Raw genomic sequence first — 23,700 nt, forward strand, 5'->3', positions numbered from 1 at the left:
CTTCTCTTTATATACTGCTTGTACCAATTTCTTGTCAATTATTGATGAGTACCTCCAAATTTTAGCTCCCATATATTAGCTCCTTTTACCGGAGGCTTGTAGCTTATTAGAATCCTGAAGCTATGATTTTGGGGACTGCAATTATTGGGTCATAAGAGTAGCCCCATGATGCCCCCATATCAGTCAGTCTCGGGGCTCTCCACACTCTCCAAAGCAGAGACTCAATTTTTTGTGACTGCGCCAGGAATTTCTAGTTGGGTTCTCTTATAGCTAGCTTAGTTTCGGTGAGTTTATTGAACGAGGAGACATTAACGAGAGTTGAGACTAGTGGCAGCACGTGGGCCATAAATAAAACGCAACACCATGTCCGGCTAATAAAAGTTTGCATGTACATTCGTACTTGAGCAACATACCTACTTGTCCATGTATACAAAAGCTTCCGTCCGAGATTTAAACATGCGGTCTTTGGACAACTTAATTAGGTGGTGGTGATTAACTAATTGTGATTAGTGTAACCATAACATTATTATTTGCCACTGATTCTCTGAATCAAAAGCTATTAAATAAAAGTCCATCATTAATAATGGAGGCAAAAGCACCAACGTTCACTAACGTGCCCAATAATTTTCTATAACCTTTCACTCCCTCGCACATTAATGGAAGTTAAATTTTAGCAAAATGTTAAAAAAACTTAAGGCGCGAGAGAAATAATGGTAAAACTCGCCCAAGTTTGATGTGTTCGATTAATCATTTTTCAATTAACACTATAATCCCAACTAGGTTTGTTGTTGTTTCTGTCAGTGTTCTATTAAATTTTTTTAGTCAAATATCATGGCTCTAAAATTAATTGTAGAATAAGCCAAAAATTATATGAAGCATGCATGTAACCCAAAAATACCTAGTTTGAGCTTTCATTACACTCATTGAGTCACCATTATTTACTCACTTGTTTATTTATTTTAAAGCGAGAGGTGCCTATATTAATTTTTTAGTCTTCTATAACTTTATTTTTTCAAATTTAAATTCAAGTAATAAATAAAAGGAAATTTAAATTCAAGTGATAAATAAAAGGTGCTTAAATTAATCTTTTAGTCCTTTACGATCTTATTTTTTCAAAATCATTCCATCAAGGCTCAAGCGGTGGGACAAAGTACAGTTACTCAAAAGTTATTAAAAACAAAAAAAGGCTACAGTTGAAAATATTAATGATGATCATTCGTACCTAGTTTTTAGCATGCATTCTTGGCTAGGATTAGGGTTTGTCGTAAAAAGTGAGACATCATGCAACCATTATTTGAAGACGGTAATGAGCAAATTCATACCCACCAATTATAAACAGATGAATCGTGGATTTTGTTACTTAGATAGCTGTTAGCTTTAAGGAAATTAACTTTTTAATGATTTTTTGTCCATTCAATCTAGTAGAATCAAATAGGAAAACTTTAATTCCAATTCCCTTTCTAGCTAATCTCACTTATGAGAACTTTTTAATGTAAACATCAAAGACACGAGAGAAAAGAAGAAAGTGCATATATGTAGATGAAAATTATATTAAAGTAATACAATTCACGATAAATAGCGTCACACTCTAATATCAGTAATCACTCACATTAAACTCAAAACAGTGAATAGCCGAAGTCAACCACATTACCACCAAACAATGGAGTTGAAGAGGAGCTAGCTGATGAAGAAGAAGTGGCTTGAGGCACTATCCCATGGCTAGGGTTATGATAATGATGGTCAATGACTGCAGGATCAGACAAAGCTCCCATGGAGCAGCCATCTTCAGCCATTATTGGGTTGTTAATCATAGCAGAAAGTTCATTCATCTCCCATGACTGCTGACGATCATCCCAAAACCCATCATTGAACTCACCAAAGTAAGAGAAATCTCCAGCCATATATGGCTCTGTTGGCAGCACAGTGCTTGTCGTATCCATTATTGAGCAAAAGCTTTTTTGATCATTTGAGGCACCAGAGTTGCTATTAGCTTGATGATTTGAAGGGGGGTTTAAGCAACTATCAGGAACAATGCAGCCCAGGTAGCCAGAGTTAGAATTATCAGGTTCAGAGAAAAAGAAACCAGTATCATCAAGTGATGACCCATAGGAAGTTTCATTAGTACTGGTTTCATTATTGGATGTGATAGTGATCTTAGATGTCGTGTTATTTTCAGAAATGTCAGGCTGGAGCTGCTGAGGTGGAGCACTCGTACTATTTTGAACTGTGAACTGTGATGATTGTGGTGGCGGCGGCAAGAGAGCTTGGATATCAAAAGGTGTAAGAAGAGAATGGAAAGTTCCATTGTCAGTGTAAATGAAGTTAGTTCTAGCTTGTGCACCTTTCATTGAAAGTGCAGCTCTGTCATAAGCAAGAGCTGCTTCATGAGCAGTATCAAATGTGCCAAGCCAGTGCCTTTCTTTAGTTGTAGGGTCTCTTATTTCAGCTGCATATCGTCCCCAAGGCCGCCTCCGCACGCCAAGAAATCTTCCAGGCTCAGGCTGCTTTCTTCTTCCTCTTTTTTCTGATGATGGAGATGCACTGTTGGGGTTTCTCTGAATAAGAGCAAAACCCATTTGAGCTTGGCCTTGTTCATCATAGCCTTGGAAAGGTTTATCTAAGGTTTTGGAAGTACTACTAGACATTGCTGTGATTGTGAAGAAGATGGAAAATGGTGTAGAGAGAGAGAGAGAGAGAGAGAGAGAGAGAGAACTAAAGAGGCTGTAACAGTTTCTTGTTTTGAATGGAAGCTGTGTAGCTGCTTGAGGAAGTGTAGGTAAGTCTTTTAAAGACTGTGAATTGGACAAGGGAGAGGAAGAAAAGGACACTGCAAGTGTCATTCCTTACCTTTTCCACCTACTTTTTTAAGATCTCTCTCTCTCCTTGCTTCTCTTTCTATGGTTTTAATTGTCTACGTATTAGATTCTGACCGTAGTCCATTTACATTTATTTATCAAATTAGCTTCAATTTCAAATAATTCTAATTATGCTTTTAGAACTTAAAAATAAATAGCTAAATCTCATTATTTTAATAATGAACGGGTAAATTCTAATATTTTCTAAATAAACATTCAAACTCATTAATGTTATTGAATTTTGTCTATTTGAATAAAAATGAAAACACTGTAATACATTTATTTCGTAGATATTATAATAAATAAGTGTATTTACTAACTAAAGGGACTGCATATTACGGTTTTGAAACAACGAAATCATTTGGGTATCCCATTTAGTAGAAAATATTTGAAAGTCAGAATTATTTATATATGTTAAGAACTTAATATTATCATTGTGATGTAAAGGTTACATCAGATGAATGCAAGCTAAGCTATCTGGGGTTGATAAAATTAAACTTATAATGATCAAGTCACGTGTTAGAGCTACACTAGAAATCTACCTTAAATCGACATACACCTCTCCTATTTATAGCCCTTTGATGCTATTATGATGTTATACTAAATCGTTGATGCCATTAAAAATGACAACATCAAAGCAACCATGCATACGGGAATGTCATACTTAATTACTATAATTAATGAAGAACATGATTGAGTGAGCACTGGTGGGTAGCAGCAAGATGATGAGTATGATGGTAGGATCATTGCTCGTATAATTTTCAAAACCAGTAAAAACAAAAACCGCTGCATATAAAATGGTTTTGTGTTTGCAAAAAAACTTCTTGAGAGTCTCGAACGTTTGAATGAGAAATTTACTCATTTTAGTAATAGTAAGTTGTTTTTGTAATAGCTCTGGTATTATGCACATGTGAGTCCTCATTTTAAGCAAAATAAATCAATGAAATTACTTGTCTGATTCATGATTTTCAAAGGGAGTAGTTAAGAATATTATCTCTAACTAAGCAGAAAATGCCTAAGAATATGAGGCTCTCGTGTCCAGAATCATGGAAACAACCACCCCACATTAGAGTACAAGCCAAAGGGCCCATCATAAGTGTGTCTATAAGTCAAAATAAGCCATTTTTTATTTGTCATTTTGCACCTAGTTTCTCAATTTTAATTTGGTCTTATTCTTATATTTCTATTAGGGACAAAGTTGGGGTAACCTTGCAACTGTTGCAAGGTAGCTGGATCCTTCTATTAGTAACTTGATCTTAAAAATGACATATTATCTTATTTAGAACGCAATTTTTTAATAAATAATTATAAAAAATAATCAGTTGTGTTAATATAAAGTCAAGTTACAAACTACAAGTATTTAGTAAATACTTTAACAGCTTAACTTTTGCAGGTAAACAGATGTACACTATAGGTTTTTCTTTCACAAATAGCATGGCTTCCTGTTCAATTCATTTTAAGTAAAGCAAATTGTAATTCACAGAAACATGGGTCTTGTCTCTGATCTCCAAAAGCAAATTGAAAAGGCTACAGTCAAAAGGGCAATCAATAGATTAAAAAACAGATTGTAAAGCAAGATGAAATTTAATTAAACCGCCCAAGCAAAAGCATGAACATGGTGGGCACTCGGCACTAATTAAGAGTACATTTGTTTAGTAGTTTCTACAGGAGTTTGATCAACTCAATTTCATCCTCTTTGATAAGATTAGTAGTTTCTACAGCACCACGATCAATCTAATTTCATTCTCTTTAAAAAGAAGAATTTTAGAATACATAAAAGGTATTATATCCACTATATAATAAATAAATAATGTTATATTATATGATCATTTATTTTTAAAAAAATTAACATGTAAGTGATAGTTATGTTAAATTTAATTACACATATAATAATTAATTGTATGGTTCATATGTACCATCGACTTTCTCCTTTGATAGTCCTAACATGCCTAAAATGGCATTGGGAATGACAAAGCCTAGTCATAATTATCAAACGGGTCAACTGTTGTCTTGTTTTTATAACATTTCCAAATTCTAAAATGCTTAGTCACTAGTCATTATAATGGCAACTCTAATTAGTAGTCTTACTGACCTAATAAATTAAGCCTAATCAATCAAGAAAGTAATGTATTTTAATTTGACGCGGTAGAACGAATATAATATGGAGAAAGAGAGAGATTTATTAAAATAATTTAATCAAATTAGGTATATTAACTAATCGTCTTTCATTTCTTTTAAGAAATGTGACATTTGCACTTGTTAAAATCTACAACCCTTGACTCATCCACTAAAGATTTGAAATCGACAGGATGAAATTCCATTTGACTCGTGTATTTATCTAAATGGGCAAATGTCCATATCTACGAACATGGTATCATAATGTTCCCATGTGGAACAAAACATAGGTTAATTATTAAATAACACACAAAATAAAACAAATTATTTCTCATTGCACTTAGTAAATCCATACATATAATTTTCAAGTAGGTAACGTTACCTATGGTTTAGTTTGATCAAGAGGTACACGTGCATTTGTAATTAAAGAGTAAAAATGGTGGTGAATTTTACCATTTTCAGAGAAGCAGAAAAGTTCAGTCAAGCTTCTCATGAAAAGGTGTGTGCCGAGCCGAGCGTACACTTCAGAAAGTAATGCTCAGGAAAGTAAAAATGGTGGTGAATTTTACCATTTTTTTTTCTTTTTTTTTTTTTAAGTGTTCAAAACGTAACGTAAGCTTGTAACCTGCAGGTGTAGGGGCCTGTCTCTTCCTTTATTTTCTCTTATTTTCTCTTTTTATCGGATGATCTTCGTCAGCTTTTTTTTCCAAGTTTTCTTGATGTCAAGAGAATTTTTCTGCACATTTTTCCGAGAGAGAGAAAAAAAAAAAAGCACACACGAACTCATCACATTCTATTTTTATTTATTTTTCCTTTTTAATGGTTCAAAAGCCCATCCGGGATTCATGGAAAATGATATGTAGTTGTCCTAAGACTTGGACTTTGACGGAAATGAAGAGTTAAATGACTTAACCCTAAAGTGGAGAATTTATATATTAATCTTGACAATTAATTAATTAATTAATTAAGAGATTTTTATTTATTTATTTATATATTACTTTTTGTACAATTTGGTATCATCAAAAGACTCATCTTTTTTTTTTTTTTTTTTTTTTTTTATGGCTGAGCAGCTCCTTGTCTCTTTCTAGTCAAGTAGTCAAAAACACTCGTGTCATTCCACTTAACAATCATGTAGCCCTTTGTTATTTTATAGGTGGCAGGCCAGGCTCAACTCGCTTTGCAATTAATGATTGATTCTTCGCTCTATAGCTAGGGATAGCAAAAATCTTCCAGACGGATTCACGAGGGATTTTTTTTTCCTTATTTATAAAAGATATATAAATAATTTTACATCTAATTTCTTATTCAGAAAAAGAAAAATGATAATTTGATACTTAATATTATATTCGGGGAGAGACAAAAAAAATTGCGAAATACTTATGCTCTCCTCATTTCTCCTTTTCTATTTTTATTTTATTTTTCTAAAATTAGTTAATACGTTTCAAATTTAAATTGTAGCGATGCGGATGTAAATAAAAATATAATAATTTTTATAAAAATAATATAAATAAAATTAATATAAACATTCGAATGAAATTTGCCACAATTACTTTGTTTATAAATAAGAGATAATTTTGTTAATGATCCATACCGTATGACTTTTGTAATGGATTAATGTTATAATGCAAGAGATATTGTCATTTTTTTTATGAATGTGTTTAAATTTGAGGTTTTAGTTTTGCTTAATTTCATAGAGTATCTTGTAATGTTTATGTAGGTTTGGCAATAAAGCGTGGTTTAGTCTGCCCGATTGGCCCTCCATGTGAGGGACTAGACATGTGTATAATAATAATAATAATAAAAAGCTCGGACAAGCATGACCTTCTATTTTTTTTTAAATAATTGAATATAAACTAATAAATAAAAATCTAAAAATGTAATAGAAAAAAAAAAAGAAAACTAAAATCCCCAATTCCTAAATCAATGATGATTAAAAAAACTCAAGATTATAACACTAAACTCACACATGCACACTATCACACTCACATACACCCTTGATCTACTGCTGATCAAATCAGATTATCACTGGCATTGATCTTATCTACCTTACTATCTCGTAAAGATGCTTATTCCATTATTTACATTAAGTTCCCAAATGCACCAACTTAAACTTGCTTATAATTGCTTTGTGATATAATCTATCAATTTCCAACCATTTCGAATTCCTCTTCTAGCTTATATATTCAAAACTCAACTAATTTAAAAACATTTAGGCTTTAGGTAGCTTCAACTAATTACGAAGGTGCTTGAATTAAAGTATATAGTATTAAAAAATTAAATATGTATGCTTTTATTTGCTTCATTTTTATTTATTATTTTATTTTAAAATAATGATTTTCTTTAATTCACTCTTGATTATAATAATTTGTTGATTATTAACTGATTATGAGTTTACAATAATTTTAAAAATAACTAAAAATATGTGGAAGCCTTTTAGAGGGCCCGTATCCATTTTTTCTAATATGGCCTTAGGCTTGGGCTTGAGCTTGTAAAAACTCGAGTTATGACATTGACTTAATTCGATGGAAAATTTTTTAATCACTTTATCATTTTTTATGCTTTTGCGTTGGTAACATACAATTTTATTCTTTTATTTTAATATGATTAAATTAAGTTCAAAAATAAAATGTATTAATTATTCAGAGATTAAGTAGTCTCAGTGATTCATTTTTTTTTTTTTGAGATCCCCATCTCTCACTCAAAAAATTATGATGGTTCCATGCTATGCTTTCAATTTACTTTTTAAAATTGTAAAGGAACAAAAATATGATAAAACCTTTTTGTCAGCTTTTAAAATTTCTTTAATGGTTTTATATTTTTCTTTCTAGAAAAATCTTCAAAATTAACTAGAAATTTAAAAAAATTTGTCATGACTTTGTTCATTTTGTAACCCCATTTTCAAACCCTAGTTGTATATCTTTTTATCTTAACACATGGCTATAAGGTTTCAGAGACGGATAAAAACATGAGCTAAATAGCTTTGTGTATTAGGGAACACAATTTGATGTCATCTCTTTCTTCGGATAATTATGCATATGGGAAATCCATTACCATTAGCTAGCGAATGAAAGATGCACATAATGAAGTAAGACCACTTAAAAGACTCGCAATGCAACCAATGAGATTCTGCCACGCAGCGTTCATCAGCCGACCACCAAAACCTAGGAGAACTACCACTGTTAGTCGTGTCTAATCGGACACGTGTGCAAGAACTGTTGCGACGTCATGATCTGAATCCTTGCGGGTCCCACTACTGAATTCAGCTCATGATGACGCACGGAATGGCGTCTCCAGACATACCAAGCCTTGCTTGTACGGGCTACGGGTCACAAATTAAAGGAACTCGCAACGGGGTACACACAATAGGAAGATACGGCGTTAAGATCGTAGATGTGCGATCACGATTTTGTAAGAATATTGGGTAAGTGAATGAGTTGTTACAATGGAGAGTGGAACAGGGAAAGCAAATCCACAGGGTGAAAGTGAAGAGAGGGAGTCAAAAGATTCAATGCGGACGGTTGATTGATTTGAGATTTGAGACTGCACGGCTGTTGCTGAGAGTGCAGAGAACTTGAGGCCCCGGTTTAGGGCGCAAATTACGAGATTTGCTCCCAATGCCAGATTTCACATACATCGGTTGTGAGTTCATATAAGACCCTCTTCGGCAGTACCTAGTAAAGGTGAGATGACCAAAACTTTTAGAACATCATAAACTGTCGACAGGAAAAATTTAGATTTAAATTCAAGAGCATCTTAAGAAAACAGGAGGGCATGCCAGAAAATCTATTAATTTATTCCACTTTAGGAATTCACAAGAATCCTTCGAAGAATAGAAGGCAAAAAAGTACACCTAATAATTACACTCTATCTCAAATGCATTTACTAACAAAATTTGCGTGGCAGAGCTTGAATGCCTCTTTTGATCTACCAATCCTATTTACTGCAAATGAGGAGAATAAAATTAATTTAACTTATCACACTTATAGGCTCATAGCAAAGCACCTTGAACCAGACTCCAGAGGCGTGATCTATTGCAACGTGTTGGTGCCCGAAGTGGAGCTCGAATCTATAATCTGGGTGGCAAGCAGATTTATTTATATTACTGTTTTGCCGTTTGATAAGTCTTGAATCAACTTCCACACCTTTTCTCTTAGTCTCATAACCAATCCCGGTGTCCTGCATGATTCGCCCATTTTAAATCACTGCATGCAAGTTTTAAGCTTATCACTACACATCTAAACAAGGCTAAACTGATCCAGTCTAAAATGCAAAAAACAACTACTATACCTTTTCTTTTGGGTACAGGAACAGCAACCTCATTACTCCAATTTATAATATATTTCTTAGATCATTCAAAGGATTAAAAGATGAGTCGAAAAGGTATAAGATAAATAGTTACTAAACATAGAAATTGAATGTCATTATCCATACCTACTATAACCAGCAGTGAATTGGCATTGGCACCAAAGGCGTATTACTTCCATTGAGGCCATTTGATTGAATCTTCAAGTCCCTTCTTTGCTTTAGAAGGCCCAGGGTTATTGGCAGAGTCATGCCACACCATCTCCATCTGGCAATAAGAAAAGAGAGGAACAATGAAGTTCACATGAGATTGGACGTGAAGAAAAGGAAACAAATTCAAAAGTTGCACTAAAATATTCATATTTTTTGTTTTTCTGCTAGAAAAATAAGAGCCATGTGGGTTATCATCAATCACAGGTGGTGAACTTCGTAAATCACAGACCATATATACTTCTGTAAAAAGGATCAAAGTAGATTGTATGTGTCTGTTTCAATGAAGCCATGGCAGGAGTTTGCAAGTGTGTATTCTGTACAAACTGAAGTACATTCTTTACTGCTAGCGAGATTGTATCACTCAAAATGAAACACAATACAAATGGCAGGATAAGGTCATTAAAACATACATCTCCAACAATCACTGTGTCTCCTTCCTTTACACCAAGCTTCATGAGGGACTTGGTCACACCACAAGCCTCCAGACCATGTTGGAACCTCCTCTCAGAGTCTAGATATCTGTTTCCAGAGATCAGCCAGAAAGAAAAGAATGGCAGTTAATCCCAGAACAAGCAACATTGTTGCATCATGATAAAACATATTGATGGAAGTGTAGGGTTAAGTTAAAATAGCTGTAAGTTGCCGTGCAAGGTGTATGCTATCTGTATACAGAATGCACTCACTAGACCAACCTGGTTATAAGTGCAATACACCACACTATATCACAATTATTAAGTTATTATCAGTTATTATCCCAGAGGAAAGGCTTACACATTTATCATGCAAAACCCAGTTATAGGATACTTGCATGGTCTCTGGAAGTGGAACATATAGTTTAACTGGATGCATATAGGTTCAGCATAATGACGTCTCAGACTCCAAATAATAGCCCCCAGTTGAGCTTTACAAACCAATACATTTGCAACAAATAGAGAGACGATAGACACAATATAAGCGATAGAAACTAAGTAAAGAGAGATTAAGAACAATAGCATCAGCAGTGATCATAATGAAAATGTATTGACACACCGCCAGTTAGTCATCTGAACAAAACGTTGCAAGCCAGCTCCAACTACATTCCAAGTATTGGAGCCACTGTCATGAAAGATCTCAAAGTCATTGATTGATGCGCTTCGCTGCTTATTAACCAGATCAGCTACTTGGTTCAAATTTACTTGATCTGTTCCATACAAAATAGTGGAACTAGCCAACATTATATATGCCTCACATAAGAAGGATTAGAATAAATCAATATACATAAAATGCCATGCATCCGAACATACAAAAAGCATAATATATAAATAATTTCAGTGAATACTTGTTTGACCTTCAAAGTCTTTCTCAGCTTCTTTATTTTTCTGCAGTAGTTGATAAGCAGCAGAGATAACTTCATGGGTGCCCTCCCTTTTCACTGCACTCATGCAAAAAGGTTCAATGCCACGGGCTTGTAACTTTTCCTTAAACGATGGCCACTTCTCATATGCTTCTGGAAGGTCCATTTTGTTAAAAGCAACTATGTAAGGCTTCTCTGCAATTTCGGGACTGAACATTTCCAGCTCCAGACGAACTGCATCAAACTCAAACTCTGGCTGCTCCGCTGAGCCATCAATAAGATGAACCTAAGGTTTGAAAATAACAAAAATTGCATAGTCTATAACAGAATGACGGGAAAGATTTCTAGAATGATGATTGCAGTGAAAAGAGAGCTATGCCTGTAAAACTTAAGCTAAACTTTGAAATATTTACTGAAGCATCATGCCCATGATGTAAGCTAATATCTTGAAGAGTTAAAAGAGTTTGTAACTTAATTAGTAAAGTATGCATGATTTAAACACCAAAAAAACATTTCTTCTTCTGAGAAAAAGAAAATCACACAGAAAGAGAATTAAATTCTATGCCTGAAACACAAGGAGTCTTTAGATTGGCGGTACCAATTTTCAATCCAAAACTACATTACGGTAATTTCGAACACACTAAGGAGATTAAAAGCATAAAAGGAAACCAAAAATGTTCATTTGCAATGACTCTTGTACGGTCATGCCATAGCCACCTGTCAGGAGACCCAACACGTCATTCAGGTCATACAGAAGCCCTCCCGTCTAGCAGATATTGACCTTTTTTGTCGAAAAACTATCAATAACTAGATTTATTGTTTGTTCTTGCAAAAACTTCATCATGCTTGCACAGTCACTAATAACAAACAGCCAATACTCCACCTAGAATTTCACTACAAATGCCAGATTGTTTTTGTGCCATCTACTAGTTAAAGAGACAAAGGAATCACTTAAAAGCTATCATGTCATCTAATTGATGCACAAAATGAGGCAATGTAGGGAAATTTAAAAATAAAAGCTATCAAATAAAAATCTGCTAATATGACATGAAATCTGTACCAGGGCAGAACACCTCTCAGTGTGCCGTAAAAATTCGTGACCCAAACCAAAACCCCGGTGAGCTCCTTCAAGTAAACCTGGCAGATCTGCTACTACCATGGTAGAATCATAATCGAATGAAACTACACCAAGATTGGGAAGCAAAGTGGTAAAAGGGTAATTTGCTATTGTTGGCTGGGCAGCACTTATCACACTCAAAAGTGTACTTTTTCCAGCATTCGGAGCACCCACTATTCCAACATCCGCTACTAGCTTCAACTCCAACTCCAACCACCTGATCAACATTATCATTATCCCCAACGTTCATATTGAAAAGAAAAAATGGTCATGCATTCTTCGCAAGGCAATATGGATCCAATGTGGGAAAGAAATGTCGTCTATTAAAGATTAAAAAAAAAAAAAAGTGGGGGACAAAGGAAGTCAGTTTTGGCTAACAAACTCATCCCAACAATTTATGTCAGCAGGGATTTGTTAACTATCAAAAATCAAATTCTGGAAGGACACATTGATAAAATGTCTGTGATCTTATTTGAAGCCATGCACGCAGCTCACCAGTTTGTTGGACCAAAAATCAGTTCAAATTCCTTTGATGCATATAACACAGAAGTAGCTCAATATGTATTTTTCAATTCTCCCTCGGAATGACCTCGACCGATTTCAAAAGCACAAGTGTGATTTATCCAAATTCATTTTCAGCTTAAAACATTAGCATCTCTCACCCGCTAATAATGATTCTCAAACTCTCATTCATGTCATTGCTTAGTAATCTCATCTTCAAAGTTCTGCTTTGAAAGAAGTGAGTCCTACAATTGCAACATTGCTACATGACAGAAATTGTGACAATACTCTTCCATCCACCAATTCTGTGTTCCCCTATAACTGACCCAATATGCCAATATCTAAAATCCTAATAGCAAAACAAAACCCTTCAATCACCAAAATATAAAACCAACCAAAAGAACTATACAATGCACACAACAATAATAAATAAATAAAAAAAGAACTCACATTTCAGGACCTTCTTCACCATTCTCAGCAATTCTCGGGACCTTATTCGTTCCACTTTTAAACGATGCGTTTCCTCTACCACCTCTGCCACCCGGCAGCAACAATGCCTTCTGCCCTGGAACCAATAACTCCAACAAAACCTTCGATTTTCCAGCCTCTCTAATAACTGTCCCTGGCGCCACCTTAACCACTACATCCTGTCCCTTAGCCCCGCTCTGCATCCGCCCCTGCCCATGACTTCCTCTCCCGGCCCGAAAATGCACACTGTTGCGAAACGGCAGTAAGGAATTCATGGATTCATCAACTTCGACGTATACATTCCCGCCTCTCCCTCCATCGCCTCCAGAGGGCCCACCCATCGGCACGTACTTCTCGCGTCTAAAAGCCACGACGCCGTTTCCACCGGTCCCTGCTTTTACGAAAATCTTCGCCCGGTCGAAGCATCGCATTACTGCTGGCACTCCCTTCTCTTTCACATCTTCTTCCAGTTCGCCTTCATAATAGCCATTCTCCTTATCAAAATTTTCAATTTTTCCACCGTCTTCATTTTCGCTGCTGTATTTGTCTTCGTCTTCTCCTTCTTCTCCTTCGAATATTTCGAATTGCCCGTAACTGAGCCCTAAATTACCACCTAGCCCTTCCTCTTCCTCCTCCTCCTCCTCCTCCTCCTCCTCGTCTTCTTCGCTGATGTAATCTTCATTTTCAAGTTTGGTTTCGTCTTTAACATTCAACTTGGCTACTTCGCAATCGTCGAGCTTAATTTCTGCAGCAAAGACAGCTGATAGATCGTCTTTTGGAGGGAGACGCGTGTAGGTGGTAGCTTCGCCGCCGGCTAATGGCTGCGGAGGGGCTTTCAGGGAATTGCCTCGAAATTTGACCTTACCGTTGGATTGTTTTGATGAACTTTTTGGACTACGTCTAGGTTCGTTCCGAGTTCTCGCCCGGCATACGACTTGAATCCGAGATAAGCAGCTTATCGAAATGGAAGCCATTTGTTCGGGAGTTGATTTAGCGGCAAAAGTGAACCGAATTGGATAATGGCAGAAATAGTTTTGCAGTTTAACACCAGACGGCGTCGTTTGCATCTGAAGAAATAAGAAAATTAATAATAGATGAGAAATATCATTTTGACCCTTAAGTTTTATGCATTATCTATGAGGGAATAGTTTACCCACTTTTACCAGTTAGGTGCTTGCCTGCTTGGGGACCAATTTGACAGATATAGAAAAACTATATCTTCAATTGAGAACATCTAAGATAATAGGAATCCGTATGCTATCACGTCGAAGCGTGCTTCTCTCGTCAAAACCCCGTTTCATTTGGTTTGTTTCTTGAAAAACTATACCATGCACTTTTCTTTGTTTTAATTTCTGCAAACTTTTTATTACTTCAGAACAGAAACTATTACTGTGACTTTTAGCACAGAAACCAGAAACTGTAACTTGTAGCTTTTCTTTAGCTTGGGGACCATAACAGTAGTTGCCCACGGTTATGAATCTTTAATTTCTTTCATCTCTTTTAGCACAGAAGCCGTGACTGTATGTTTGTGACTGCATGCCCATATACAGTCTTAAGATAAACTAAGCTAAAGCAGTTTCTTGATTACTGATAAAAATCTTCAAATTTCACCAGACCAGAATTGGATTAATGCATCACACAAGATGCTATCTACTGAAGCAAATCGAGAAATCAATATACATAAATAAAAGCTAGCGTATATGTAATTGAATTTTCTTTAATTTGACATTAAAAAAGCATTTCTCAAAGAGCAAGTTACATGAATAGAAGAGTGGATGATATGGTATATTATCTTCACTTGAAAAGAGAAAAGAAAGAGGTATTATCGTCGGGTAACCTTAGAATCTTAATGGACCCCCTCGTTCGAATGGTGATGGATATTGTAGTTGGAGAAAAGGGGACAAAGAATCTTGATGGGGCAAAGGCAGCTTCAATTACTAAGACTTGCTAATGTTACAGATGATCTAATACAGTTTTTATTACTTCAAGCTATTGAGGTTTTCAAGAGGAAAAGGAAGGTAACTAAACTTAGTTTTTTACTTACCTTTCACATTGGTCCTGTTAGATCAGATCTGGACTTCTGGTCACAAGTATTTTCAAATGATTAATTAGAGGATATGGTCCCAGTGTTGCGTACGCATGAGGTGGTTGGTGGAAGAGGTTTGTCACAATCATCATCTTTATGGTCTTTTTCAATGAGATGGCTGAACATGACTTGTAGATACATCATTGCCAGCATTACAAGACAGGCATGGCCAGATTTAGTATCCATTGCATTCATTTGCACAAATCTTGGCGTTTTTTATATTCGCAACTACCTTAGCTTTCAGACCGAAGCCAATACGCCACCCTATATTGTGTGGAGGCATTTAAGACTTTGCAAAGGAATATCAATCTAGGGTGTTGATGCTGTCTTTCTGGTTGGAACAAATTTTTATGTGGTTTGAAAACTCTCTTTTTATCAGTACGGATGATGCGCAGAATCTCCTAGCAATATTTGTTCTTGAAACTCAAAATTCTTCCGGGCAACACCTGTTTCGGATCATATGATGCTTCCTGTGAATGTTTTTAGCTTGACTGATGATTGACGGCTTGTTCCAAGTTAAGTACTTTTTGACAGCAAATGATTGAAAAAGAGAAAATGACATTTTTGAAGCATAAATCATTGATGAATGATGCTAAAATCGCTAACAGCATTTGCACTCAAATCATATACCACCATTGGTAAAACAAATTCTTACTTACATCAATTCCTTTACAATTGCACCCCCGATACCCCTATAAAACAATAATATCAAACAGTTTCTGGTATTGTTATGCTTAAGCGTGGCCTAAACACAACACCACAGCTCACTTCATTTTCAAGTAAATAGCTCACTACCTAAAGCAATTTTAGCAGTTCCTTCACCCATGAATGTAGTCAGTGCCATCTCTTTCTCATGAATTCTTTCAAGCTCAGTCATAACAATTTCCATCTTCGGTCGCCTTCTACCTGGAGAGCTCATGCATTGTAGTGTCAGCCTGATCAAGTCCCTCATTCCCTCTGTAGTGAATGTTCCAGCCAGCCGATGATCCACAAAATTGTTTGAACTCAGGCGTGATCTCACCTTCAAAATGCAAGAGAAATCAATACAAACCAATGTGTTAAAAACATTGGTCCAACTTTGCAAACTCTGAAACCAAACCAACACTCACGTTATGGTAAACCTTTGCTTACAACTTTTCATGAAACCTTGAACTTAAAACATCAGCATAAATATAAGATTGCTTTTATGTACCCATTGAATTAAGGCTTCATAGGATCCCAAGGAGACAATGTGTGAAGCCTCCTGTCCAGTTACAAGCTCCAAAAGAAACACACCAAAGCTGTAAATATCACTCATTTCTGAGAAGACCCCCGACTCTTCTACCCTAAACATTTAGGGCATAAGATTAATACAATAGGAGTGAAAACCAAGATATTTGCATAAAAACGAAAGTGCAGTCAGAAGAAATTTAATTTACTCTGGATCTCGGAAAACATTGACAATAGACCCGTGGGATGGACCTGCTTCTTCAATATTTTCGAGTAGTTTTGAGATTCCTGTGTCTGCAACCTTGGCAATGAAGTTCTCATCAACCAAAACATTAGCTGTTTTGAAGTTCTTGTGTACCAAGGGGGGTTTTAAACTATGTAAGTGGCATAAACCTGCACTATGTAGAAACTTGGATTTTTATTTTCCACCGTTTTCTCAACAATTCAACAAAAATCTTTCATCAGACTCTGGATTTACCTTTGGCTGCCCCCAGAGCTATTGATACCCTCTGTTTAAACTCTAGTTTTGTTGAAGACTCTAGTCCAGTCTCTGTCAGGAAATGGATTGCTGAAATGAAATGTAGAGAAGAACATTCCAAACAGAAATCTGTAAGTGAATCATACCGTACAGATGATTGCACATGCTGCCATTCGGTAGATATTCGAAGACTAGCATTTGATATCCATTCTGTTGGCAGTAACCTAGAAGAGTCACTAAATTGCGGTGCCGAATCTCTGATAAATAAGTTACCTGTTTGCCACAAAGCTGTTAACTTTCTGTTGAATTAAGTTTAACAGAGAAAGATGAACCCAAGTATGTAAATCTTGAAAATTCAATTGCTTCACAAAGCAAGTAGGAGTAACAGATTCTATTCTTCCAGTGTTGTTTCTGGGGGAATGACTGGTTTATTCTCTTCGAAGGAAAGATGTGCATAACGAAAAGCATTGATATCAGTTCATATGTTTATACTTAATTAATATACCTCCGCAACAAATTCTTGTCGGGGAGAACCAACGCGCCTTTTAATAGCAACTACTGTGTCACGAAGCAAACCCTTATACACAGGACCAAAACTTCCAAAGCCAATGAGACTAGTTTCACTGAATTGCTTTGTTGCTTGCTCCAACTCTTCCATTGAGAACTGCCTTGCTCCTTGTGGTCCAAATGAAGGCTGGCCTGTGGCTGAACTCGGTCCTGCTCCTCTATTCCACTCAACTGCAAAGTGGGAGAACTAATCAATGATTATTTGACTACCACCTAGCTATAAAAAAAGTTCTCCATTTTCTATATGCAATTAAGTTGAAACCTTACCTAATGCAGATGGATCTGAAGAACCTGTCTCCGAATTCTTGTTTTGATAGTTTTTACTCTGTGACTTGCAGAGCCACACTAGCCCAAGAACTATTGCCATGAAAGCAAGCGCCCCTGCAGCACCTCCAACTACAGCTGCTATTGACTTTGACATGTGGGTAAATCTTCGCGTCTCCTTCAACAAACTTGAACATTGAACCTGTAATGTAGAAGAGCAAAGGACTATCAAGCAAGCTATTAAATCCGGCATAGAAAAATATAAATAACACCAGGAAGAATTATCCAGATTTCAAAGAAGAAGAAACTCAAGATTCCAATACCTGTGGGGAACACTACAGCAGAAGTGGTTATAATTGGATTTTTTCTTGTTCACATTGACATTGAACAACTAATGCCAATTCAGGTACTTATAGCGCCCACCAGTATTCAGAAAATGCAGGCTTACCGATCTCGAGTATCCACTTAGGAAAGAGACATTTGGCAAGCTGAGACACTGCTGCAATGAGGAGAATAACAGATCAGAAAACAACTCATTTGCTTTTCCAAGTACCCCACTTTGCTGTCCAATGTTGAGAATCGCACCAAATTTACACTATGAGAGGCCTAGTCACCAAAAGAACATCAAATCCTTGCATTACTTCAAAACATTTAGTGCCTCAAGGAAGAAGAAAAAGCATTTTGATTCATGGCTAGAAGTTGAATAAGGTAAAAGAGACGACAATGTATTCACACTCTTGTTTTGACATCATTGGACACTATGTGGGAATCTCTCGATTGGAAAACCAATGCCCCATGTGGATTATTGTTACCAACTGTAAATATGTTGATTTTACTAACAAGATGTGGACATGCATGAAAGTGACTTTAATTAGACAGGCACTGTAGAAGACATAATTATTGAAGGGGATCAAAAGAAAAGGTTGTTATCAATCTTTCAATTTCAAGTCTCTTCCCTGAATTCACTCTTTCTTTTTTGGGCCTCTTTTTTGCAATCTGATGTGGAAAGAAGAGAGGCTGTGTCTATTTTTGTGCAAGAGATGGGCCTGTTTCTCCTATGGGGTCATGACAGCTGCGCTTACGCAAGACATTACAACAGCAAAGTTTATCAGGCGCACAGTTTCCATGGCTAATTGTTCTTGGTCTTCTTGCTTAAGAATGAATATATTAGCTGTTTTAGAAAACTTAATTCAATTTTCTTCTCTTTATTCCCTTGTGCAGCATATGGTTGAGCTGCGTCAGCAAAAAGTGGGGAAGGCTGTTGAGCTGTAATGTAATTGTCTCTCATTTATTTATTTTGTTTGTTTTTCCTGAATTTTGTTGTGTTTTTGGGTTGGTTTTAAAAGAAACATGGGATTGATTGGAAGGAAGTTGTCTTGTTGTGCAGGTCTGTATAAGCACAAAAATATAAGAGGCCAATCTTGGATACAGAGGTAGATTTCCGAAACAGAATGTTGTTTGCATCTGTTGTCTCGGACTCCGGCAGCGAAGCAAGTTGATAGATTTGTCTGTGCATAGCCTGATTGCAAAAGATTGTTTCTCTTGAATCCTTTGTTCTTATTCTTACAATGGACACTTATGTTTTCTTCATTGAATGAACCTACTGCACCAAAAGAATAGACAGCAACAGAAGCATGAGATCTTTCTTTTAGTCAAGGATCATTCCATTTTTTCTTTCCTTTTTTTTTTTTTAATTTTTTCCTTTGGTAATGAGATCTTTTCAATTAGAAGGATTTAATGTGCTTGGAATGAAAATGAGATCTTTGTGTTTGAGGGGACCATTTTAGCCGTGGTTAACTAAATCTTGGTGATAAAACAAACAAATCAAGGCCATATTTAAGGCTGTTGCTGTGGTCCTTCAAGTAATAGAAAGGTGACTCTTGAGCTATATTTGGTAGCAACAACCAAGCTCTTGCCAGCCATGCACCCCAGCAGTAGTAGAGTTGTTGGCTGTTGTTATTCTATTTGCGGAATGGTAAATGGAAATATCAAAAAGTTCAGTTTGATCAAACACAGAAAGCCAATTTCTTTTCTTTATTCAATCAATTATTGAATTGAACCATCTTGCATCATGCTTTGTATTATTTCCGTATCACTAACTCAATGATTCTTTCCATGTCAAAATCTGCTTAACTACTACTTTGAAAATCATCATGTATCCCCCTTCTTTCGCCGTAAATCCAACTACTGTGGTTCTTTCTTAGCTTCACTCTTTACCTGGATCTAGTTTAGTTTTACATTGCTTCTGGGAAAGTAATTAACTTTAAGCAGTACTGCCTTTTTCTTTTTGTCCTGCACTCTGTTCAAATCTTTAAGCCAATTAACAAAAAGACCAATGAGCACTGAAAAGCAAAGGGTAATACAGTTATTGACTACTAAATATATCTTAGTGAATCCCTCATACTTTCTGACAAGGATGTTACCTTAACTTCTATCATCACCAAACATTCAGTACCCACCACAATTTTTTTTTCCCCTTTTTTAAGAATCTCTTTCACATCTTCCACAAATTTAAAAAGAAAAAAAATATATATATATATGAATACGATGACATCAGTATTCTAAGTGCCTGTTTGGTATGACTTATTTAAGAGCCATAAATGCTTATTTAATCGTATAAGCACTTTTTTACAATTTTTATGGTGTTTGGTTATTTTTTTAGTAGAATTTTTTTAGCTTAAATAAGCTAATTTACCTCTACTAGCAAAAGTCCAAAATTGAGCTTTTGGGAGTAGAGGTTATAGAGCTTTTCTAAAAATAGATAATATAAAAAATATCACACAGTTTAATGGTTCAAAAATACTTTTTTTATTGACAACCAAACACCCAATGACTTTTTGTCCAAAAGCTCTATTGGTATAAGCTATACTGCTATAAGCTCTACTGTTATAAGCTTTATTTAATAAGTTGTACCAAACGGAGCCTGAATAGGAATGATAATCACTTTCCCGAAGCAAAAATGGCAAGCAACGCCACCCTTTTTAATTGCTAATTGATCAAAGTTTATTTGTTTTGTACACAGACTCACAGTCACAGACTTACTGGCCGATCTTGGTACATGATTAAGCCCACTTGAAGACAAGCGAGCATTGTTCATTAACTCATTAAGGTCAGAACATAATAATATATTAAAATTAAGTGCTTTTTTAAATACCCACTTTACTGTCAACTGCATTCCTGTAATATGATTAAAATCAAAAGTGATTTGGATGATCTTCTTTTAAAGATGATGCTTTCAGGTTGGCTCACATCACCTGATAAAGCAACTTTTTTTTTTTTTCCTGCCTTTGTCCTTTTTCATTGCCAAATCAAATCATATCATATCTGTATAACGGTTCTAATCACCACTATAATCTTCCACATAATCACAAGAAGGAAAAAGATCCGGCGATGAGATGACAGTTTTGTAACATCAGCTACTGTTGTCTATTTTTGTAGAGGATGAGTCTCAAATGAAATAAATACAAACATTTAGAATGCTACTGAAAACATTCATTTGCCAGTTGTCATTGTGTTTTTATATGCATAGTTTGTCTTTTTGTCATTGTGTTTTTATATGCATAGTTTGTCTTTTCTTTTTCTTTTTCTTTTTAATTCACCATTATAAATGCACAGGTGACCCAAGATTATAAAAAGATTAACACACTGACCATATTCAAATTTCTTTTCAAGTATACTACACTTCCCAAGTATAATTTTAATAAGTGGGGTCAACGTTATTTAATGGTAAATTTTATTATTATTAAAATTAATTGACTATTAATGTATGTAACTATTCAATAAGTGAATACCTCCTTAAGATCGTAATTGGTTCACTTATTGTAATATCATAGGTGTTTATGGTGACAAATCTAATGAATATAACTACTTTTTAGTTAGGTTATTATTGTTTCGCTTTTTAAAATTATGGAATATCAAATGACTGCAAGAAAATAATGTTCTCTATCATTTTACTACTATAACATTGTAAAATTTTTCATTTTACTACTTTTCTATTAAAATTGTTAGTCGACCAATTAGTTAACTAGTAAAATATTAATTTTACCCTTTATGATAAAATACACAAATAGAGATATCAAATGATAGACAAAAAAAAATATGTTATACCCTTAAATTGTTGAATAATAGTTTCAACCATGAATTTATGAATAACTTTGAATTTATTATAACTACGAAAGTAGCAAATTGATAAAAATGCATTGAAATATTTTTGTTAAAAAACACACAATCTATTCTGAAAAAACCAAAAAACACTTAAAGCTTATCTACAAAATCAACATTTTCATATTTAGGTTTTTTTAAAGAATATATTGTGCTTTTTTTAACACAAAAATTTTAGCAGTATTTTTGTCAATTCACTAATTTTATTGTTATAATAAATTCATGGTTAAAACTATTATTTAATTATTTAAGGGTATAAAAAAATTTTATTTCTATTATTTGATATTTTTATTCTTATATGGTAAAAATATAAGATAGACAAAAAAACCTAAATATGAAAATGTTGATTTTGTAGATAAGCTTTAAGTGTTTTTTGGTTTTTTCAAAATAGATTGTGTGTTTTTTAACAAAAATATTTCAATGCATTTTTATCAATTTGCTACTTTCATAGTTATAATAAATTCAAAGTTATTCATAAATTCATGGTTGAAACTATTATTCAACAATTTAAGGGTATAACATATTTTTTTGTCTATCATTTGATATCTCTATTTGTGTATTTAACCATAAAGGGTAAAATTAATATTTTACTAATTAACTAACTAGTCAACTAATAAGAATATATTGTGCTTTTTTTAACACAAAAATTTTAGCAGTATTTTTGTCAATTCACTAATTTTATTGTTATAATAAATTCATGGTTAAAACTATTATTTAATTATTTAAGGGTATAAAAATATTTTTATTTCTATTATTTGATATTTTTATTCTTATATTTTACCTAAAGGATAAAATTGGTATTTTCCTAGACAACCAACTGGTCAACTAACGGTGCTAATCAAAAAATAGTAAAATGGAAGGTTTTGCAAAGTTATAGTAGTGAAATAAAAGGACACAATCCTTCTTACGGTCATTTAATATTTTTAAATTTTGAAATAATTAAATAATAATAATCCTTTTTTATTTTTATTCATAATAACTAGCTCGGTTCGTATATTCTCACAACATATAGCACAACATTAAGCACTGAACGGTGCATTTTGAACATAATATAAAATGCTATTGTTGAACACGAGAACAAGGCTTTCGGATGTGCATTCTCCCCTGATTCAACACAAGAACGAGGCTTTTGGACATGTGCATTCTCCCTTAATTCCCACCAAATCCACATCTTACTCAACACTCCTGATCTGATCTTCTTTTGAGTAAAAATATATGTAGGTGATTGGTAGTTAATAAATAAAGAAAATAAAGTAGTTAATAAATAAAGAAAATAAAGAAGTTAAATCTTACCCATACACTATCACTTAAAGACACATGTCACAAAATCTTTAAAAAGCTCATGAAAGCTAGATAAAGAGAAGATCTTTATCCATAACATACACATTTCCCCTCCTCATTTCCACCAAATCCACAGCTCACTCAAGCCAAATCTGACCAGCAAATTCTCACTGCATTCTCTCAGCTCGGCTTCACTCTCTTGGCTTCACTTCACTCGTTGTCAGCTGCCGTAATCAATTTTGTTGAGGTAATTTGCTTTATTTATTCGAAATTTGGTTGTGATGGTTATGAAATTGTGAAGATTTAGCTTGCATTGTGTTAATTTTTGTTGACGGTATGTAAGTGCATAGGATCCTTTTATATATATACGGTTCATGAATTGTTGATTTTGGGATGATTATGCAAGAAAATATGAGTTTGCAACGGGCATGTACGTGCAAAGGCAACATGCATATGAACTTACCTTCTTTTACTATGAATTTGTTTAGCTTTATGAGTTAGATTCAGTTAGTATTGTGTTAAAATTCTGGTAATAAACGGTCTCCTGCTAACTAGAAAACGGCTAACCGATTTCATTGAGACAGTTGTGGAGAGATAAAGGGAGCAAAAGAGAGCTAGAGACCCAGGGCGAGAGAGAGCCAAATCGATGGTGAAAAGGGAGCAAGGTCAGATGCGTGAGAGAGAGCCAAATTGACGGTGAAAAAGGAGCAACGTGAGAGGGCTGTGTTTTGCGTGCGAGACTTGTGTGAG

The 23,700-nt window shown here is 34.8% G+C and overlaps 3 protein-coding genes and 1 long non-coding RNA gene across 10 annotated transcripts; 1 reads left to right on the forward strand and 3 right to left on the reverse strand.

The window, feature by feature from the left end:
• Positions 1 to 1,587: 1,587 nt before the first annotated feature.
• On the reverse strand, positions 1,588 to 2,921 carry LOC107178392 (ethylene-responsive transcription factor ERF086). Its single transcript, XM_015533522.3, has one exon. The coding sequence runs from the start codon at positions 2,838 to 2,840 to the stop codon at positions 1,617 to 1,619; it is 1,224 nt and encodes a 407-aa protein (XP_015389008.2). The 5' UTR covers positions 2,841 to 2,921; the 3' UTR covers positions 1,588 to 1,616.
• Positions 2,922 to 8,341: 5,420 nt separating this feature from the next.
• Positions 8,342 to 13,955, reverse strand: LOC102608762 (GTP-binding protein OBGC, chloroplastic). Of its 5 annotated transcripts, none has more exons than XR_371858.4 (8): positions 12,887 to 13,954; positions 11,879 to 12,152; positions 10,804 to 11,104; positions 10,515 to 10,665; positions 9,896 to 10,004; positions 9,402 to 9,540; positions 8,973 to 9,146; positions 8,342 to 8,641 (listed from the first exon to the last, which is right to left on the reverse strand). XR_371858.4 is itself a non-coding variant. In XM_006489078.4 (7 exons), exons 1-6 carry the CDS (start codon positions 13,876 to 13,878, stop codon positions 9,445 to 9,447), a joined length of 1,923 nt encoding a protein of 640 aa, XP_006489141.1. In that variant the 5' UTR covers positions 13,879 to 13,955; the 3' UTR covers positions 8,743 to 9,172; positions 9,402 to 9,444. The 5 variants fall into 5 exon arrangements, 2 of the variants coding, with proteins under 2 accessions (XP_006489141.1, XP_006489143.1); XR_371857.4 differs by lacking the exon at positions 8,342 to 8,641 and adding an exon at positions 9,258 to 9,312 and having other exon boundaries at positions 8,743 to 9,172; positions 12,887 to 13,955; XM_006489078.4 differs by lacking the exon at positions 8,342 to 8,641 and having other exon boundaries at positions 8,743 to 9,172; positions 12,887 to 13,955.
• Positions 13,956 to 15,577: 1,622 nt separating this feature from the next.
• LOC102608183 (probable receptor-like protein kinase At5g38990) lies at positions 15,578 to 18,297 on the reverse strand. Of its 3 annotated transcripts, none has more exons than XM_052435308.1 (8): positions 17,832 to 18,290; positions 17,512 to 17,710; positions 17,183 to 17,415; positions 16,824 to 16,950; positions 16,678 to 16,767; positions 16,409 to 16,592; positions 16,183 to 16,315; positions 15,578 to 16,011 (listed from the first exon to the last, which is right to left on the reverse strand). In XM_052435308.1, the coding sequence occupies exons 2-8, from the start codon at positions 17,663 to 17,665 to the stop codon at positions 15,766 to 15,768; spliced, it is 1,167 nt and encodes a 388-aa protein (XP_052291268.1). In that variant the 5' UTR covers positions 17,666 to 17,710; positions 17,832 to 18,290; the 3' UTR covers positions 15,578 to 15,765. The 3 variants fall into 3 exon arrangements, with proteins under 3 accessions (XP_052291268.1, XP_006489140.1, XP_052291299.1); XM_006489077.4 differs by having other exon boundaries at positions 16,678 to 16,749; positions 17,832 to 18,287; XM_052435339.1 differs by having other exon boundaries at positions 15,863 to 16,011; positions 16,100 to 16,315; positions 17,832 to 18,297.
• Positions 18,298 to 18,489: 192 nt separating this feature from the next.
• On the forward strand, positions 18,490 to 19,159 carry LOC127900400 (uncharacterized). The gene is made up of 2 exons (XR_008052486.1): positions 18,490 to 18,781; positions 18,896 to 19,159. It is a non-coding gene; the product is annotated as an uncharacterized LOC127900400 (long non-coding RNA).
• The last annotated feature ends 4,541 nt before the right edge of the window (positions 19,160 to 23,700 follow it).

Source organism: Citrus sinensis, chromosome 1 (assembly GCF_022201045.2).
Source record: "Citrus sinensis cultivar Valencia sweet orange chromosome 1, DVS_A1.0, whole genome shotgun sequence".
Classification (NCBI taxonomy): domain Eukaryota; kingdom Viridiplantae; phylum Streptophyta; class Magnoliopsida; order Sapindales; family Rutaceae; genus Citrus; species Citrus sinensis.

What these genes read in the sequence shown, in the direction of transcription:
- LOC107178392 (XM_015533522.3), bottom strand. Translation starts at nt 2,840, where the DNA reads ATGACACTTGCAGTGTCCTTTTCTTCCTCTCCCTTGTCCAATTCACAG.
- LOC102608762 (XM_006489078.4), bottom strand. Translation starts at nt 13,878, where the DNA reads ATGGCTTCCATTTCGATAAGCTGCTTATCTCGGATTCAAGTCGTATGC. An exon ending in CTGAGAGGTGTTCTGCCCTG is followed by an intron (nt 11,105 to 11,878) that starts GTACAGATTTCA and finishes TTCAAACCTTAG; the next exon opens with GTTCATCTTATTGATGGCTC. An exon ending in AGACTTTGAAGGTCAAACAA is followed by an intron (nt 10,666 to 10,803) that starts GTATTCACTGAA and finishes TGTATGGAACAG; the next exon opens with ATCAAGTAAATTTGAACCAA.
- LOC102608183 (XM_052435308.1), bottom strand. Translation starts at nt 17,665, where the DNA reads ATGTCAAAGTCAATAGCAGCTGTAGTTGGAGGTGCTGCAGGGGCGCTT. An exon ending in GACAAGAATTTGTTGCGGAG is followed by an intron (nt 16,951 to 17,182) that starts GTATATTAATTA and finishes TGTGGCAAACAG; the next exon opens with GTAACTTATTTATCAGAGAT. An exon ending in CATGTGCAATCATCTGTACG is followed by an intron (nt 16,768 to 16,823) that starts GTATGATTCACT and finishes ATTTCATTTCAG; the next exon opens with CAATCCATTTCCTGACAGAG.